General features: G+C 31.5%; 1 protein-coding gene across 1 annotated transcript; it reads right to left on the reverse strand.

Annotated features, from left to right (window-relative positions):
- Positions 1-7,565: 7,565 nt before the first annotated feature.
- Positions 7,566-8,328, reverse strand: LOC120142730 (organ-specific protein P4-like). Its single transcript, XM_039157242.1, has 2 exons — positions 8,221-8,328; positions 7,566-8,078 (listed from the first exon to the last, which is right to left on the reverse strand). The coding sequence occupies exons 1-2, from the start codon at positions 8,263-8,265 to the stop codon at positions 7,581-7,583; spliced, it is 543 nt and encodes a 180-aa protein (XP_039013173.1). The 5' UTR covers positions 8,266-8,328; the 3' UTR covers positions 7,566-7,580.
- Positions 8,329-18,783: the final 10,455 nt, after the last annotated feature.

The following is an 18,783-nucleotide window of genomic DNA, read 5'->3' on the forward strand; positions in this document are numbered from 1 at the left end:
TGAAGGTATCGATACCAAGAGGGTGGTATCGATACTGTAGTTGTAAGGGGATTTCCAGAATGCTAAAATGGTATCGATACTGAAGTGGGTAAGGGTATCATAGAAGAGAAGTATCAGTATTGTAGGCAGAGTATCAATATTAGTTGTTCTAAAATGTTAAATTAAGTGTTTTAATTGGTTTAAGTAAAGATTAATTGGGTAGGTGTAATTGAGCTTTGACATTCATGGGTCATATTAATGTGTAGATTTGATTGGAAACAAGTGTTGAACGAATGGACATGCAGAGTTAGTAAGCTAAAGTTAAAGAGGTGTTTCTTAGGGCTTAATTGAGGCAAATGTGAGTGCTATTTAATTATTATATTTATGATTGGAGAATGGCTTGAGATGAGTCAATCTCAAATGTTTTTGACCAAAGTAAAATGTTATGAATATATGTTATATGTGAATATGAGTTATATGATTAAATTGATAAGTGGAATATGATATGAAATATGAAATAAGTACGAACCATGAGTATATGATAATTGTTGAATAAATTATATGTGAAATTAAATGTTATGAGAACAAGTTCTATGTGAATAAATGATAGACTTGGATAATGTTTCATAAAATGGTTCTATGTGAAAAATGTTATATCTAAAAATGTTATATATGTATATGAATGTGATAAATGAAAAATTTCTACGCGAAGATACCCTATAGGAACGAACACTACGAGAATAAGACACTCTAATTAGTGAAACTCAAAATGATTATAAATTAAAGCCCAAGGTATATGTATGAGAATTAGAGGTATAGTTGGCATGCCAAGAGTCGAGGGTTCTATGTGGTCCTTCGGGATAATCTGTGTGGTCCTTTGAGACAAACTTCGGTGCAAACCTATGTGGCACTTTGGTGCAAACCTATGTGGTCATTTGGGATAATTATGTGGCACTTCGGTGTAAATTATGTGACCTGTGGTGACATCATTAGAGCACAACCTCAATGTACTCACATACCTTGAGTTCTGAGTATTATATGTTGGGCCAATTAAATAAATGAATATTAAATGAAAAGTTTATAAGTTATATGTAGTTTATATGAAAATAAAAATTATTTTGAAAGTATACTTTGTCTAAAAGTCTATATTATTAATGACATGAAAGGTATATTCAAGAATAAAATGAGTATAAATTCTTCAGTGATTAATAAGAGATGTTATAAGTTATAAGATTGGTGATGTTTTTTAATTTAACCTTTCTTTTATAAATTTATACAAATGTTTTATTATTAAATAGTACTCATAATGCCTCACTAAGTCAATGACTTAACATGTGAGTGTTTTCACACGTAGGTTCAAGAGTATGCGATATGTAAGCAATGTAAGCAAGGGCATGACATCATATGTTTGCAGATTTTTAGATCAGAGAAATATGATATTGTATGTGATAGTTTCACAAGAAGGTTGTTGGCATGTACCATAAAAATTAAAGTTTAAATGCTCTGATATATATTTTAATTATGATGTATTAAATTTTATGTTCACTTTCATGTTTTAATCGTATTTTAAAAAGAGTCAAAGAGTTTGAAAAGTTAACGTGACACCTCAGATTCGTATCTGGGTCGGATACGGGTTTGGTGTTATATTTAATGGTATTAGAGCCTAGGTTGAGTCAAGTTTTTGAAATAGACCGGCCGGTCGAATGTAAAAAAGTGTTTGGTTTGTAAATGCCAACGAAATAATAAGTATATTTGATCTGATAGTATAATGAGTATGTTGTCCTTGCTGGTATAGTTAAGTGACTAGATATTAAGAGATGTAAGACTAATGGGTCTTCCGAAGTGAAGGGATAATTAGAGTTAATAAGTGAAGTAGTAATACAGTAAAGTGAATAAAATACGCATCATTGAGTACTTTCCGAATGATTAATGTGATTTTGAAGCAATTTCAATCGTTTAATTCTTCAAGTTATTAAAATAAATGTTGTTAAAGAGTTGAAAGTTTAGGATTACCTGAGTTAAATGAAATAGCTCAAGAAGGTCATGATTCTGCGGATTTTTGGTTAGTGAAAAGAAAATTTGAACAAAGAAGAACAAGTATCATCTTCTGGGGATTTAGAATAATCCTCGTTACAAATTAGATATATTTTGGTTGCTAAGCCAAATAGATTAGTGAGATAAAATAAAAACATGAAGTATAATCTTGATTAATGATTTAAATTTCAAAAAGAAGTTAATGTTGAAATGGTAGAAAATATAAATTAAGTATGAGTTATGATTGGCTGTAAGTGAAAAAGTTATTTTGAATTCAAAATCTGTTGAAGTTATTTGATTATTCAAAAGATTTATGGAGAAATTTTCTAAGATTCCTCCCCACTAAACAAGTTATTAGTAGGGAAGACAATAGTTGTTTGAATTACAAGAAACAAGGAAATACAAGATAAGTAATAATAAGATCTATAGGAAAAGTAATTAGGTTTCGTTTGAAGTAAAATAAATCATTTTGATAAGCAAATAAGGAGTTAAAAATTGTTAATCGATAAGAAGTCAGGTTTAAATGTCAATTCTATAAACTGGATTAGAAGACTCATGAGAAAGAGTATCGTAAATGATTAGGTACATATTTGAATCTAGCTCTTAAAGATTGAAGCGGAGAAATGTAAGGATTAATAATAATAGTGTTATGTATACGTAGGGTAAACTATCAAAGTGAGTAGTTCCAGTAAAATTGGTAAGCATTAATGAGACTAGTAAGATGTCGTTTCTCCTATTGATATGAAAAGAATATTGAAGTATAAGAAAAAGAGATGATCTAGGTTACAAGAAAGTTTTTAATGAAAAAGGAAAGTTTATGAGTTATGAGTAAAAGTTAGCAAATATTATACTTCTTTAAAGACGATAAAAAAAGTATTGGATTGACTGCATTGAAGTTGAAGAAGGGAACTAGAAGGGTTGGTCAAATTACAAAGTCAAAAGTAAGATAAAGAAAAAGTTTAAGACTTTTAGGGATCATAAAAAAGATATGGAAAGTGATATGTTATGTTGATTGTTGGTTGTTTGTTGGAAGAAAAAAATAGTACCTTGAAGGTAGAGGAAAGTAAATTTTTTTTTTAGGAATATAAGTAAACAATTTAGACAACCAAGTATGATAAAGGATCTTATGGAGGTGTAACTGATAAGCTTGACATGTTGGAAATAAGGTTTTAAATAAATTTGGAATGAGAGTAAACAATTTCAGTTCTTAGTAGAAATGAGAAAGCGTTTTAATAGATTTCATAATTGAGTTATTTTTGTCATCGAATAAAAAAGATTCAATCTAAGTAATTATGGAGCAAGTAATAAAGACTACGCATTCCATTCCGGATTCGACTTGATTTTTTATGGAGATAGTCAGACTAGTGGAGTGCCAGTATTAATTGTATCTGAAGGGATTTTGGTTAACCTCAAGGTTTTGGAATTATTTGAGCAAGGTCTATGTAATTTGATCAAAATTTTGGCGCTATTGTCCATTCGCATGTAGTTGGTTGGTCTAATAAGGTTAACCAACTTTTAAAAGTTAAGGCATGGGTGATAAAGTTTAAAGGATCAGGAGAAAAATGGTATAATAAATTGAGCAAGCATAAGTGTGGATTCTGTAAGGTTGTATTTTGTTGCCATGTAGACTCTGTTAAGAATATATGGATAAGTATCAAGAAATGTTAAGATGCACAAGGAATATTGACATAAGTTCCAAGGTTATTATGATTAGAATTTGGAAAAGTTCTAATTTTGCTGCAAAGCAATTAGAGAATTAAGTAAGAAAATATCTGAATTTTAATATTAAATTAGTAGTACTTGTAGATTTTGTTGTGAGGGCACCCTATATACGTAAGGAATGATATTATATCTATAAGGATCTCAAAAGTCAAATGTATGTGGAGGAATGTAAAGACAAGAAATAGACTGATTATCTGGAGATTGATGAAATGTTGATTAACTGCAACATGGCAGGTTAATATGATAATGGGTATGACAAAGTTATAAGATAGTTTTTTTTTTTTTACTTTTAGAAGTGTTGAGTATATAATGGTCTGTAAAAGAAAGATTAATTTTAGTGGTAGTAAAAAATAGAATAAGTAGAAAAAGGAGAATGTAAGATTTAAAGTCTGTGGAATGGTTGCATGTCATGAAAAAGAGTTCACATCAAGTTGATTTTAAAAGAATATCATGTCTGCAAGTTATGAAATTTTCAAGATAACTTTATATGAAGTTTTTCTTTCGTAGAAGAAGATATGAGACCTCATTAAGTTGATTATAATTGAAAGATTGAGACTTAGTGCATCCAGATTTGATTAAAGAAGTTGAAGATAAGTGAATATTATTCATGATAATCTTAAGATAGATAAGGATCGACAAAAGTTATATGCGGGTTTGAAGAACAAGGAATTTGAATTTCAAGGAAAATAATGTTTTTCAAGGAATGACAAAAGTTAAATGTCTTTCATGTTTCAATATTTAAGAAATATTGATTAGATCTTTCTCAAATAATAGCACGGAAAGAATATAAGTTTAATCTGTTTTGATCCATAAAGAAGAACCAATATGAATTTTAGTAGGAAGTAAATATTTAAGAAATGAAATGAATCTTTCAGATAAAGTTCTTTGGGAAGTAACAAGTGGAAGAAATAACATAGAAATGTGAAATGGATTTAAGGAAACAAGTTTCTTGTCTCTTTGAACAGTGAAAATTGATGACGAATTTTCTTAAGGGGGAGATTTGTAACACCCAAATTATCGGGTCAACGACTAAAGTGTAAGGATAAAAATATAGTGGTTTAATTTCGTTAATTAGAAAAGTTCAAGAACTAATTTGGAAAATTTGTATATAGGACTTATTATTAAAGATTGAAGGTTGGAGAGGCAAAGTGGTCTTTTGTCATGAAAGGAATTAAAAATTCATTTATAAGGCTATTTAAGAATGTGGGAAACGAGGATAAAGGAAAAAGAGAATTCTAGATACTCTTCTCTTCTCTCATTCTCTTCCACAGTATGCTTCCATGTTTAAGGTAAGTTAATTGAAGTTTTTTAATTCCTTCATTTTTGACTTGTTTTTGGTTCCTTTGGTAATATAGAAGCTTAATAAAGCTTAAAGATGAATTGAAACTAATCAAGCAAGTCATCAAAAATAATCAAATGGAAGTACTTACTACTGTGACAAGCGTTAGGTACCCTCCAACTCCCCAACCTTTCTAACATTCAAAATAGCTAAACCGACCAATGGAGACCAAACCCCTTCATTCATTTTAGACGAACTTGCATGGTTTATAACCTGATGATCCCCTTTGACATCCATGGATTATTGGTATGCAACATTTTGAACCCAGCTCATAACATTCATTTTGTTTCTCGTTAAATTCTCAACTTGTTTCTTATTCCGAGCACCTTTTATTTAACTAAATTTTTCTTCCCTGATTTCCCCATTGCCTCCTGATTTTTAGAAATTTTAAACCCATCAGTATTCTTAACACCAATATTAGGTTATCTAATTGCCAGAGCAATGTGCTTACTCCCATTAATCCTCATGGCATGTTCGATCACATCCACATGCTATCCAACCATCATCGAAAAAACCTCCACCTGTTCGATTCTCTTTTTAGTTTGTTTCTTCTTCTTTTCTGGATTCTAAGTAAGGTAGGCAGCTGAACGGGTCACTAAATTTATCGATGCCTCTTGGCCATGATGATTTGGCTGCTCCATTTCCTTCACCAGCTTAAGGACTTGACCGTCACTCGTAGATACACTATCATACTTCTCTTCCATCGTTATCCAACGCAGCAAAACGAGACCCTCTAGAACCGCTTACCATTCCACCCTCTTTGGACTTCCGGTTGTTGTTAATAGGTTTTTTCTTGTGATTTGCAATCACTATCCAGGGGCCATAAAGCCCTTCCTCCACACTTTCTTCGCGAACAACGGGTGTAACTTCTTTATTTGAATCAACGAGTTCACTAAGATCTTTCCCCTGTGTGCATTGTTCTTTTACATGACCATACACACCACAATTGAAAAAAATTTGGTGTAATCCCTCATACTCAAATCTTTTTTTAACTCCATCAATTCCAATACATGGGATAAGTGGTTTATTTAAGTCAATAAGAGGTTTATTTGGTGTAATCCCTCTTGAACTTACCCCTTTCGCCCATTTGAGTATTATAATCAATCTTAACGATAGTGCCCACCACCGTAGCAATCAAGCGAAATAAGGCTTTAGTATAATATCGATAAAGTAGCTTCGGGAGGCAAATCCAAACGATTACATATGACAGATGATTCCCCAAAGTTGAACAGCTTCGAGACCATGGTTGAACGGTTAGATAACTCCCATAAATAGTCCATGGCCCTCCATTAGCACCTTAACATAGTCTTCTTCCTCCGTGAACTTGACCAGGAAGTAGTTGTTGTCTAAGTCCGTTAAGTGTACTTCTCCTATAGGATTCCAAACAGCATTGATACGATTCAACAAAGCTTTATAGCCTATCATCATTCCAAGCAGTCGCACAATTATAACGTTTCTCATATTTCGATCAATTTGTTCAAGTACCTTTTTTGAAAATTTGATTCTCGGGTACTCCCCGGATCTATCAATGACATAATCGTCTTCAAGAACCACCACTTCAATGTCATTGATATCACAGTCGAAATTCAAAGTTTTCCGCTGGATATTCGATCCAGCCACCATGTTTGCATACGTAACTTTGCCAATACTGGAATCATCAATAGAACTTTTAGTAACCCCAGCCTGTTGAATACCCGTAGGGTCACTATCAGCCAGAGCGATACTCCCTCCAACGGATTCTACTTCCATCCCCACAACCTCAATCTTCCCATGGCACCATTATAATGCCCATCACCAATACCTTCATTATTATTCACCTTCTTCTGAATTCTCTGACCAGCAACAAGAGGCGGAGAACCTGGCCTCTCAAGAGAACTCTGAACATTAAAGAGCGGAGTTCTATCCGTTGGCCGACCACCAGAATAAGGAGGAACATTAGGCGGCACACTAGGGTTACCACTGGGGTTTATGCTTCCCATTATGTTTTAGGTTGAAGTAGTTAATTACTAATCCAACTTTTAATTTAAGGAAAACATTGAAAACATCTTTTTTATGTTTTTATATTTTCCCTTAATTTTATTTTTATTTTACAGAAATCATTTTTTCAATTTTACAACTCAATACTTTAAATATAAAAATACTAAAATATTAATTTATTAAAAAATTAATTTAATTAGTATATTGTGTAATAAAAAAATTCAGGGACTATATTGATTTTTTACAAAAGTTTGAGGGTTATAGATATCATTAAATCAAATAATTATTGTTAGAAAAGTTTGAACTCATGTAAGTGGAGCCGAGAAGCTCAAAACCGAGGTTCAAGGCTTATAGTATGTCTGCGTATCAAATAATAATTTATTTTATTATTTAATAATAACATGCATTTTTTTTCTTTATTACAGGAATATAACATCGATCTTCTCACATAAAAGCACACCACCCAATCGGATGATTATTCCAAGTTTATTCTAACACACAATACAACGTAGCATGTTCTTGTTCACTTTTACCCATGATAAATGGTGACGTCCGGTATCTGTTCAAAATCATCAGTTAATGATTTTTTTTCTACTTTAAGATTACCATCGTCTCCGTAAGCTGAAACATTTGGTCTCGGTTCGAAATCTTCGGTAAATGATGATGATCTCTTTCGTTTCAGATTAGCATCACCACCGTAAGCCGAAAGGTTTGGCCTCGGCTCGAAATCTTTGGCAAAAGATGACGATTTCTTCACTTTTAGATTCTCGTCGTCCCCGTAAGCCAAAGCATTTGGCCTCGGCTCGAGATCTTCACAAAATGTGGACTTCTTCTCATTTCCATTAGGCCTCACTGGTCGTTTAAAATCCTCAGAAATAATAATCTCTTCGTTCAGCTCACCGGAACCGGCGGAGGTGACCTCGATCTGAACAAGGCCTTGGAGTGCATGAGGCATAGGTTGGTCTTTCATTACAGCTCTCCAATACTCTCCACCATCTTTCCTAGCTGCTACAATGGTGTCTGCAAACTGCGTCCATATAAAACATGTATAATTAACCATACAAATTAACAATATATATATATATATATATATATGTATAAATAGTAAAAAATTATATTATTAATACCAAACTGCCATTTGTTTAATCAAGTTTGCAAAGTCAGCTTACCAGGAGAAGTGACAGAAATGCAAAGAAAGGAAGGAAGGTTTTCATGATTTATTAATGCAATGAACCTAAAGATTGATATATGGATATCAACTTCTACAACTCTTATGGAGCCGATAAACAATTTTCCTTTCTATATATAGAAAAAATAATGGATTTTGAAATATTTTACTCACATCATGATTTGTATAGGAATCATTTTTGAATAAACTATAGAAATGGTCACTTTAGTTTCATAGGTTTTCACTTTTGCTTATTGAATTAGAAAAAGTAATATTTTTGTCACTTACGTTATCAGTTTATAAATTTTTAGTCACTTACGTTATCGATATATAACATTTTGGTCCTTGAGATGTTAAACGCCGTTAGTTTAAAAATGTGCTCGTTAGTAAAAAGGGATTAATTATCAATTTAACTCTTAAAATATAGATAAAATATCAATTTAAGCTAATAATCTAATCAAATTTGACATCTTACCACAGTAGCCTATCACTGCTGATCGTTATTGTCGACGACCATTAAATCTAAAATTTCTAATTTACTCCTTTTCGCCTATAAACACGAATATAATATTTGTTTCCTCGAAAAATATCAGTTTCCCTCGAAACCCTTGGCCTCAATTATTCTTTGTTTTGTATTATTTTTTTGTCGCTTTTACACAGATTATGCCCATATAGAATTATTGTTCAATTTAAATATAAATACGAGACCATGTATAGTTGGAAAGATAACGCCCCAGGCTCAATCAAGATATGCATTTTGGCGTTTTCAATACACTAAAAAACGTTCAACAATACATCAGTTCAAGCATAACATCAAACTATTTCTCTATCAAAGATTTGGACTGATTCGAAATTAATTAATAGAAATAAAATTAAAGTTTAATTGTATCGCACGGTAATCAATGTTTTTAAAAATAATATCGTTCAATCTTCGAAATTAATACTTTCCCTTTAATATCCTCTAAAATTTAAAACTTTTCTAATTTTCTCTAAGAACTTTATATTCTTATTGTACATGTTGGAGATACATAATTATCACGTAACACATATTAACCGATGGTATCATCGGCGCCTAAGAATATCATATTCACCAATATTTTTTTTTGAAAAAGGTAAAGTACACAAATGGTCATCTGATTATAGAACGTTGTTTTGTTGAGTTCATCGACTATTAAAAATTATAAACTCATTATTTTTCATTAAAAAAATTGAGGGACGTCTGAGCTAGACGTCAACCTATTGGCTGAGATATAATAAAATAATATTTTAATTATGTCTACTGATATTGTCGTTGTTTGCAAACATTGACTCGATGACATAATGTTTCAAGCACGGACTCAATGACATAATGCAAATGGAGAGTTGATCCACAAAATACAACTCAAACGATTCCGAGATCAGATTTTATCAAATCTCAATTAACAAGTTAACGTACAGCTCAGACGTCCACCAACTTTTATGAAAATGACGAGTTTGAAACATATCACATATGAATAATTGGATGACCATTTTATAAATTTTAATAGTCGAAAAACTCAACAAAATAACGTCTTATAATCGAAAAATCACTTTATAATTTTACTGATTAAGAGAATAAAATAATACCATATAATCGGGAGATGGTTTATATACTTCGTCCAAAAGAAAATATATATAATTTATAAACCATCATCACTCACACCCTACTCTTCAATGACGAAGGTATAATCACCCCACTGTCTGCGAGGGAGATGGTCTGTGGAAAGATAAGGTCCCAGGCTCAATCAGGATATGTATTTCGGCTTTGATTATTGATATTTTTGAATGACTTATAATTGATGTATCGACAGTGTATAAATTTTATATACGATATTGTAGTTGGCTTTTGTATTATCAAAAAGAAAAAAATTATATACGATCTTTGTATAAATTAATAGGGTAAAGTATACAAACGGTCCCCTGATTATATAATACAATTTTATTGAGTCCATCGACTATTAAAAGTTATAAAACAATCTTCCGAGTATTGGACATTGCTTTGTTGAGTCTCTGATTATTAAAAATTATAAAATAGTCACCCGACTTTTCATATGTTCCAAACTCGTTCTTTTTCGTTAAAAAATTAACAACAATTTGAGTTGGACATTAACCTGCTGACTGAGATATGATAAAATCCTATCCCAAAATGTTAATAATTATCATATTAGCATGTTAAAATCCAACTCAGACGACGATTGATAACCGTCGTTTTACTATCAAAATAATTCATGTCTTCTTAATAAATAAAAAGGAAAAGGTAGTATAGAGAAACAGGGTCGATCCACAGGGACTGTGATGTTTCTGATTTAATAAAACTTTTTCTTGATTTTAGAAAAAGATAGAATTCCAGATGAAGTTGAAAAGATATATTAAAATAAAATAAATAAAAAAGGGAAATAATATAATAATAAATATTAATAGTAATAATTATAAAAGGGGATTTTTAAAAGCTGTTTTTAAAATAAAAATAATAGTTAAATAAAAGAAAAATAATTAAATAAACAAATTAAAGAGATTGAGATAAAGAGAAACTTATTGTGAAAGCAGCTTAGACTTCAGCTTCGCCTCAAATTCCTCGGATCATCGAAACAGATTTTTTACTTCAAGATTCACGTCGGTTACTGCAAGAACAATTCTTCGCTGCCAACTAGGATTGTATAGTTTCAATAACAACTGATTCCGATCTCAGATTCCTCTTAGCAAACAATTTTGCTAAGTGTGTTCTCGGGAAGTTGAATATGCTTCAATAAGCAAATCCTTCTTCAAACGTTAACCATAACAATATCTGAATCAATGTCGAAATCGTTTTGACCTGAAAAGTAAGCTCAGAAAACAGAGAGAAAATCTGAAGCGATTTAAGTACCTTACAATTCTCACTTTGGAATTGAGCCTTCGCTTTAGCCTTCGGCTTGAAAGAAAATTAGCTAAGCATAACCAAAGTCATACTTAGCACAATAGAAAAGTATGGGAAAAATAGAGAGAAAGCTAGAGAGAAAAGGAAGATTTTATTATCAAATGAGAGAGATATATTTCTAGGCTCACCCTTAGAGGGTATTTATAGCCTTCAAAATCCTAAAAATAAACTATAAACATCTTAAATCCTAATTAAAACACTTAAAACTATTTAAACTAAAATACATAAGAAAATAATATAATATTCTAAATCCTAATTAAAACACTAAAACCTATTTCAACTAAAATACCTAAAACAAAGATAAAACATAAAAATAATATCCTAAAACTTAATTAAAAATACTAAAAACCAATTTAAACTAAAATACAAAGATAAAATATAAAGATAAAATATAATGTTTAAATATTATCCTAAACTTGAGTTTAATTCAAATCCGAATTCCATCCAGCTTTGATTCCGAAAATAAAAGAACTGCAGAATGATGTCATTTTTGTGCAATTTTCAGAATCTTACGTCCTGCACAGAAAATGAATTAAAATAAAAAAATAAGACACAAAAATCAATGATTAAAGAGTAATTTAAAAGTAAAATATTAACTAAAATAAACACTTATCAAATTTCCCCTCACTTATTCAATGCTTGTCCTCAAGCATTCCTCAATTAACATATTAAAATCATAAGTTGTAATCTTCAATTTCAATTTATTCCTCAAACTTCCAATCAAACTAAGTCCATGATATTTGTCGAATTCAAGTTACAATCAAGCAAAGATACAACCAAGAAAATTTAAAGTAAGCAAGATATCACAATTAATTGCCAACTTCAATGAAACATGACTCAATACCTCACAAAGATTCACACATATCAACTCAAAGTGTTTGGGGTAAATGAAATTGCTCAAACCGAAACTAACCAAAATATTACCATAGGCCTGGAATCAATCAAGTCTCCACTATGAAAAATGAACATAATGCAATAATCAAGGGGTCTTTAAACAAGGTGTAACGGGGCTTAGGTTAGGGTAGGGAAAACGCCGAAAAGAAAGGTTTAAAATACCAAAACAAGAGATCAAAATAATTAAGAACAATCCACGAATTAACATGAAGTGCAATGAAGAACAAAATAAGGAAAAAGAATAGATGAAAGACAATTGAAGAGATCGATTTTCCTTCATTTTTTTCTCGAACAAAGGATTTTTTTCCTTCTTCTATTTTTTTTTGTTTTTTTTATTTTTTTTGAAACATTGAATTTTGTTTTTTGTGGAACAACAATGATACAAGATCTCAAGTCTCATTAAGGGTGTGAAAAGAGAGGAAAAATAAAAAGAAAGGCTTCGGGTTTAATTATGAGGTGTAAAACAAAGAAAGGGAAATAGACTCAAATGTGGTTCACTAGTGGATATATAAATGGGTAGGGTTTTTGGGAAGAGTGGGTTTATCCTAGGTGCCCCTATCACATTAAAACATTACGTTCAACATGTAGTCTCGATATGCATTGTGATTACAAGTTCTAGAATATCCTAATTAGTTCGGCACACACAAGTCAAACAATGAGCAAGAAAGAAAATGTATGCTCCTTAGGCTCAAATCTCACAAGAAAAGTTTATATGCATTGAGTCAAGTTCATCTCTATCGATAAAAGCATGAGATATCAATACTCAACAAAAATTTACTAGCTATATCAATCACCAATCATGCAAATTAAATTCGATAAAAAACATGGTCATAATCCAAAAGGAAGCAAGAGTATAAAGCGAAATTCAAGACTAGCGACCAACGATCCCAACATATCAACATCAGAATAACTCAATTTCAAACAATTAAACAAGTCAATAAAAATTTTGACACATGCTTATCCTCCCCCCTCACTTATTCCGTTTTGTCCCAAAACGTATATCAAATTTAAAATCAAAGAGAGGGAAAAGAAATACTCCCCAATCTAGTGGCGACCGCAGCCATGGTCATGGTCATATCAGAATTTGAATATGTTCAGAGAAAAATAAAATAAAATTAAGCATCTGATAAAATAAAATAAATAAAATGAAAATAAAACGAAATGGGTTGCCTCCCATCAAACGCTTTTGTTTAACATCGTTAGCTCGAGGACCTGATTTTTCAAAGTGTGGGTTCCTCTAAATTGATTTCTTCGATTAAACCAACTGTGTAACATCCTCAATACCGGATTAGTGACCAAATTGTAAAATTTCAAAATTTGATGATAAAAGTAGAATAGTTGAATAGTTTAATGATTTAATTGAAAATATTTCCTGAAAGTTAATAGTAATTATCAAAGGAATTAAAGGGAAAAATGGTTATTTAACTTGGAAATGATATGATAATGATATATATATGGGGATAAGGTTGAGAGATTTCTCCACAAATCTCTTCGTTTTTCTTCTTCTTATTCTTCATACGTGAGAGAGAGCCAAACAAAGATAAGTTTTCTGATTTTTTGATTTAAAGTTTGGGTTTTGATCATTAGATGATAACTAAGCTTAAGGAAAGCTTAAGTTATCTTAAAATCAAAAGATAAAGGAGTTATGAAAGATTAAAGAGAATGAGGTTTTAAGTGAATTTCTGGAAAAGAGTTGATAAGTTGAATTTGAAACTAAATTTGACTTGTAGTGTGAATAAGAAGTTATAAGTGTTAAATCAAAGTTTGGATTACATGGAAAATTTAGTAAGATTCTTGGTTTTAAGAATCATGATGAGATATGGAAGATAAAGATGGTTTATATGGATATAAGTTAGTTTATGTAATGGTAATTTGGTTTAATGACAAGATAGGGGCTTAAAATACAAGAATTGAGTGAAGAGTTGATGATTTTCGAGCTTAAAAATGTGATTTCTAGGCAAAGAGTATCGGTACCCCTTCAATAGGTATCGATACCCTCTTGAACGAAAAATTCTAGAATGTAATAAGGGTACCGATACCTTAGGGAGGGTATCGATACCCCCTAAAGAAAAAAATGGAATTTTGGTTCATTAAACTAGCTTAAGTTATTAACATCAAGTTATAAGGTTTAGGCTTCTGATAATCATCTCAAAAATCATGTTTATGTAGATATTGAGCCTAAACAAGTTCCAGAACAATCAAAGAATTAGGATCGAATCAAAGCAAGGCTAAGGTGAGTGCAAATTTAATTTGTACTTATATTATCGAATAAACATTGTCTTACGATGAGCCAGTGATGGAGTTACTATGGTAATAAGTAACTCCTAAAATGATATTTGATTTACAATACATGCATAAGTTATATGTGTTTACATGATTCGATAGATGATACATGATTTATATGTATGAATGAGTATATGTGTGAACATGTTATTATGTATGTTATGTGATTTGTATAAATATATGTTAGTGTGATAAGTTATATGTAACAATACAAATGATTTATATGATGGTAAAAGAATATGAAATAAGTTATGTGATAAAGGCATAAGGAATGAAATGAACATGTGAATATAAGTTGACTCAGTATAATTTATACTATATAGTATAAGTGAGTACACGAGAAAGGTTATGAAATTCTATGAGAACAATATTTAAGTTAGGAGACATAGACATAAGTGATTATATGAATATGTAAGATAAGTTATATGGGAAAAATATGTAAATAAGATATGATATACATGTTTATGTGAAACCATGCAAAGTGATACGAGCTATGTGACATATGAATATGAAATCATATGAAAAGTGACATGAAAGTAAACTACGTGATTACATGCATATGTGATATATGTCACATGATATGAACATATGTGATATAGGTTATATGACAAGAATGATATACGCGTTATATGAGAACGAGATATGATATTACATGTTTATATGATACAAGTGATGTGAACTGTCATAAATGATAATGCCCATGTTATGTGATATGAGAGCTAGGGGTATAGTTGGCATGCCAAGAGTCGAGGGTTTACCTATGTTCTATAGAAAATATGGACATAATTACCTATGTCTTTCGGGACATATAGACAGTATACCTGTGTTCTAAGAAACATATGGAAAATTTACCTAGGTTCTTCGGGACCTATGGACAGTTGCCGAGGTTCTTTATGACCTCTGAATAGGTCATTCGGGACATTTATACGAGCTGTGGTGACAGCGTAGTGGTGCACAACCTCAATGTACTCACATACCTTAAGTTTTCAAAAGTATACATGGGCTAATACATGGGATTTTAAGAGAGTAAATAAATCAATTGATGTGATACTATGTGTGCTCTGTTGTGAAATGATGTATGTGCTTCATGATATGTATAGAAATGTTCAGTATATACTTATATGATAAAAAGAAATTAGTGATAGTAATATAAGTACCGATAATCATGTTAATGATATATGTATATGTGTGAATTGATTATATGAAAGGATACATGATATACAGAAATGATAAGTACAAGATCATATGATAAATGGGTTAATGATTATGATAGAGATCATGATAATGATGGTATATGTGCATGTATACATTTTGTTATATGAAATGTTTTATGATTTCCATTATATGTTTATATGCCTCACTAAGTCGTAGACTTAGCGTGTGATTGTTTCACATATAGGTTTCGAGAAGAATAAAGAGCAATGTGGAGCAAGACATGTCAGTTGCTTCTTACCGAAGATCAGATCAGAAAAGAATTTTGAATCATATGTATTTTGGATAGTGAAAGTAGTTGACATGTAATTAATGATTTAAATGGTATATGCTATGACAAGTTTTGTAATGTTTTAAACGTATATATATAAACAATAACTTATAGTATTGAAAGTTTAAGTATTTTGGTGATTTTTATATGTTTTGCCGAAAGTTACTGTAGCAAGGGTATCAGTACACTGTAGCAGGGTATCGGTACCATTGTTCAATCGTGGAAAATTTTAACATTCTATACTGTTCACGTTACTGTTCATTAATGTTCATAGAACTGTTCATACAGTATAGTACTATTCATACCATATATTACTATTCATAAAAATGTTTTTGACTTAAATTTTTAAAATAAAACACAATTTAATCGCATATGATTGTATCTTCTTAATATAAGTCCAAATGTTCTATTATTTTGCAAGAATAAAGGTTTTGAAATGTCAATGTGACATCTCAAACTCGTATCCGGGTCGGATACGAGTTGGGGTGTTACAAACCAGAGCATTTTCATAATATGGCTTCAATCTTTGACCATTAACTTTAAATCGTACTCCTGAGTTATCTTCAATTTCAACAGCACCGTGAGGAAATACTTGAGTAACTGTAAACAGTCCGAGCCATTTTGATTTGAGTTTTCCTACAAAAAGTTTAAATTTGGAGTTAAATAATAAAACCTTTTGACTGACAAAAAGTTTTAAAAGAAATTCTACTATCATGAAATTCTTTTGTTTTTTCTTTAAATATCCAAGCATTATCATAGGCATTTCTTCGGATTTCCTCAAGTTCTTGAATGTGTAATTTCCGAGCTTCACCAATTGCATCCATGTCCATGATACATTGTTTAACGGCCCAATAAACCCGATGTTCTAACTCGACCGGTAAATGGCATGGTTTACCGAAAACAAGTCGTTATGGTGATATCCCAATGGGACCTTTATAAGCAGTTCGATATGCCCAAAGTGCATCGGTTAATTTTAAACTCCAATCTTTTCTGTCCGGTTTAACAATTTTCTCAAGAATTGTTTTAATTTCTCGATTTAATACTTCTTCCTGTCCATTTTTGTATGAATGGTAAGCAGTAGTAATTCTTTAAGTTACTCCAAATTTCTTCATTAGCGACTCGATTACTCGGTTGATGAAATGTGTTCCTCTGTTGCTTATTATAGCCCGTGGCGTGCCAAACCAGGAAAAAATATTTTTCAAAAAATTAACTGTAGTTTTAGTATCATTATTCTGAGTGGCTTTAGCTTCCACCCATTTAGAAACATAATCCACAGCTAAAATAATATATAAGTATTTCCAAATGACGAAGTAAAAGGACCCATATAGTCGATTCCCCAAACATAAAAAATTTCACAAACTTGTATAGAATTAAGTGGAATTTCATTCCTACGGCTTAAATTACCTGTACGTTGATATCTTTCACAAATTTTACAAAATAGATAAGAATCTCAAAAGATGTTAGGCCAATAGAAACCACATTCAAGAATTTTATGAGCTATACGTTTTGGCCCAAAATGACCACCACCAGAGTAAGAATGACAAAATTGTAAAATTGAGTTTACATCACTTTCGACAATACATCATCAAATTACCTGATCCAAGCAGTGCTTCCATAAATAAGGATCGTCCCAAATATAGTATCGGGATTCTCGCTTAATTCGATTGATTTCAGCTCTCGGTAAATCTAATGGTAACTTACCTGTGGCCAAATAATTAACCATGTCTGCAAACCATGGAGTTATGCTTTGCGCCACCATCAGTTTTTCTTCAAGAAATTCTTCTCTAAGTGGTGGTTCGGATGTGGAAAGGGGAATTCGACTCAAGTGATATGCTACCAGATTTTCGCATCCCTTTTTGTCTTTGATTTCCAAGTTAAATTCTCGTAAAAGAAAGATCCACCGGATAAGCCTCGGTTTTGCTTCCTTTTTGGTCATCAAATACCTTATAGCTGCATGATCAGAAAAGACAGTAATTTTAGTACCAAGCAAATAGGATCTGAATTTTTCTAAAGCAAAAATTATAGCAAAAAGTTCTTTTTCCGCAGTCGAATAATTTTTTTGAGCTGAGTCCAAAGTTAGAGACGCGTAGGCTATGATATGTGGCTCTTCCCCTATTTTTTGGCCTAGAACAGCTCCAACGCTAGTGTCTAATGCGTCATACATAAGTTCAAAGGGATGATTCCAATCTGGCGACTAAACAATTGGAGCTGAAATAAGCTTTTCCTTTAATGAATCAAAAGACTCCTTGCATTTTGAATTAAAGTTAAAGTCTTGATCTTTTTGAAGTAGATTGCATAAAGGTTGTGCTATCTTCGAAAAGTCCTTAATAAACATGCGGTAAAATCCTGCATGGCCAAGAAAAGAACGAATTTCCCTCACAATTGTAGGGTAAGGAATTGAGTGTATAACATCTATTTTAGCTTTATCAACCGTAATCCCTTTTGAGGAAACAATATGACCTAAAATTAACCCTTTATAAACCATAAAATGACATTTTCATAGTTCAAAACAAGGTTATATTCTAAGCATCTTTTAAGAACATTAGTTAAATTATCAAGACATTCATTAAAAGAGTTACCATAAACCGTGAAGTCATCCATAAAGATTTCTATGGCCTTCTCCACATAGTCAGAAAAATACTTAACATGCATCTTTGGAAGGTATCCGGTGCGTTACAAAGACCAAAGGGCATTCGTCTATATGTAATTGTATCGAATGGACAAGTAAACGTCATTTTTTCTTGATCCTCTGGCACCACTGGGATTTGGAAAAAACCTGAAAAACTATCAAGGCAACAATAATGAGTTTTGCCAGCTAATCTTTCAATCATTTGATCTATAAAAGGAAGAGGAAAATGATTTTTTCGAGTAAGAGAGTTCAACTTCCTGTAATCAATACAAACTCGCCATCCATTTTGAACTCTTATTGGTACTAACTCCCCTTCTTGATTTTCGACCATTGTAACTCCCGT

This window comes from Hibiscus syriacus, unplaced genomic scaffold (assembly GCF_006381635.1).
Source record: "Hibiscus syriacus cultivar Baekdansim isolate YM2019G1 unplaced genomic scaffold, ASM638163v2 tig00110831_pilon, whole genome shotgun sequence".
Taxonomy (NCBI): domain Eukaryota; kingdom Viridiplantae; phylum Streptophyta; class Magnoliopsida; order Malvales; family Malvaceae; genus Hibiscus; species Hibiscus syriacus.

Bases quoted from the DNA above. Each gene is read 5' to 3' on its own strand.
- LOC120142730 (XM_039157242.1), bottom strand. From the start codon at position 8,265: ATGAAAACCTTCCTTCCTTTCTTTGCATTTCTGTCACTTCTCCTG. The intron at 8,079-8,220 runs GTAAGCTGACTT...ATATGGACGCAG, and splicing joins CATTTCTGTCACTTCTCCTG to TTTGCAGACACCATTGTAGC.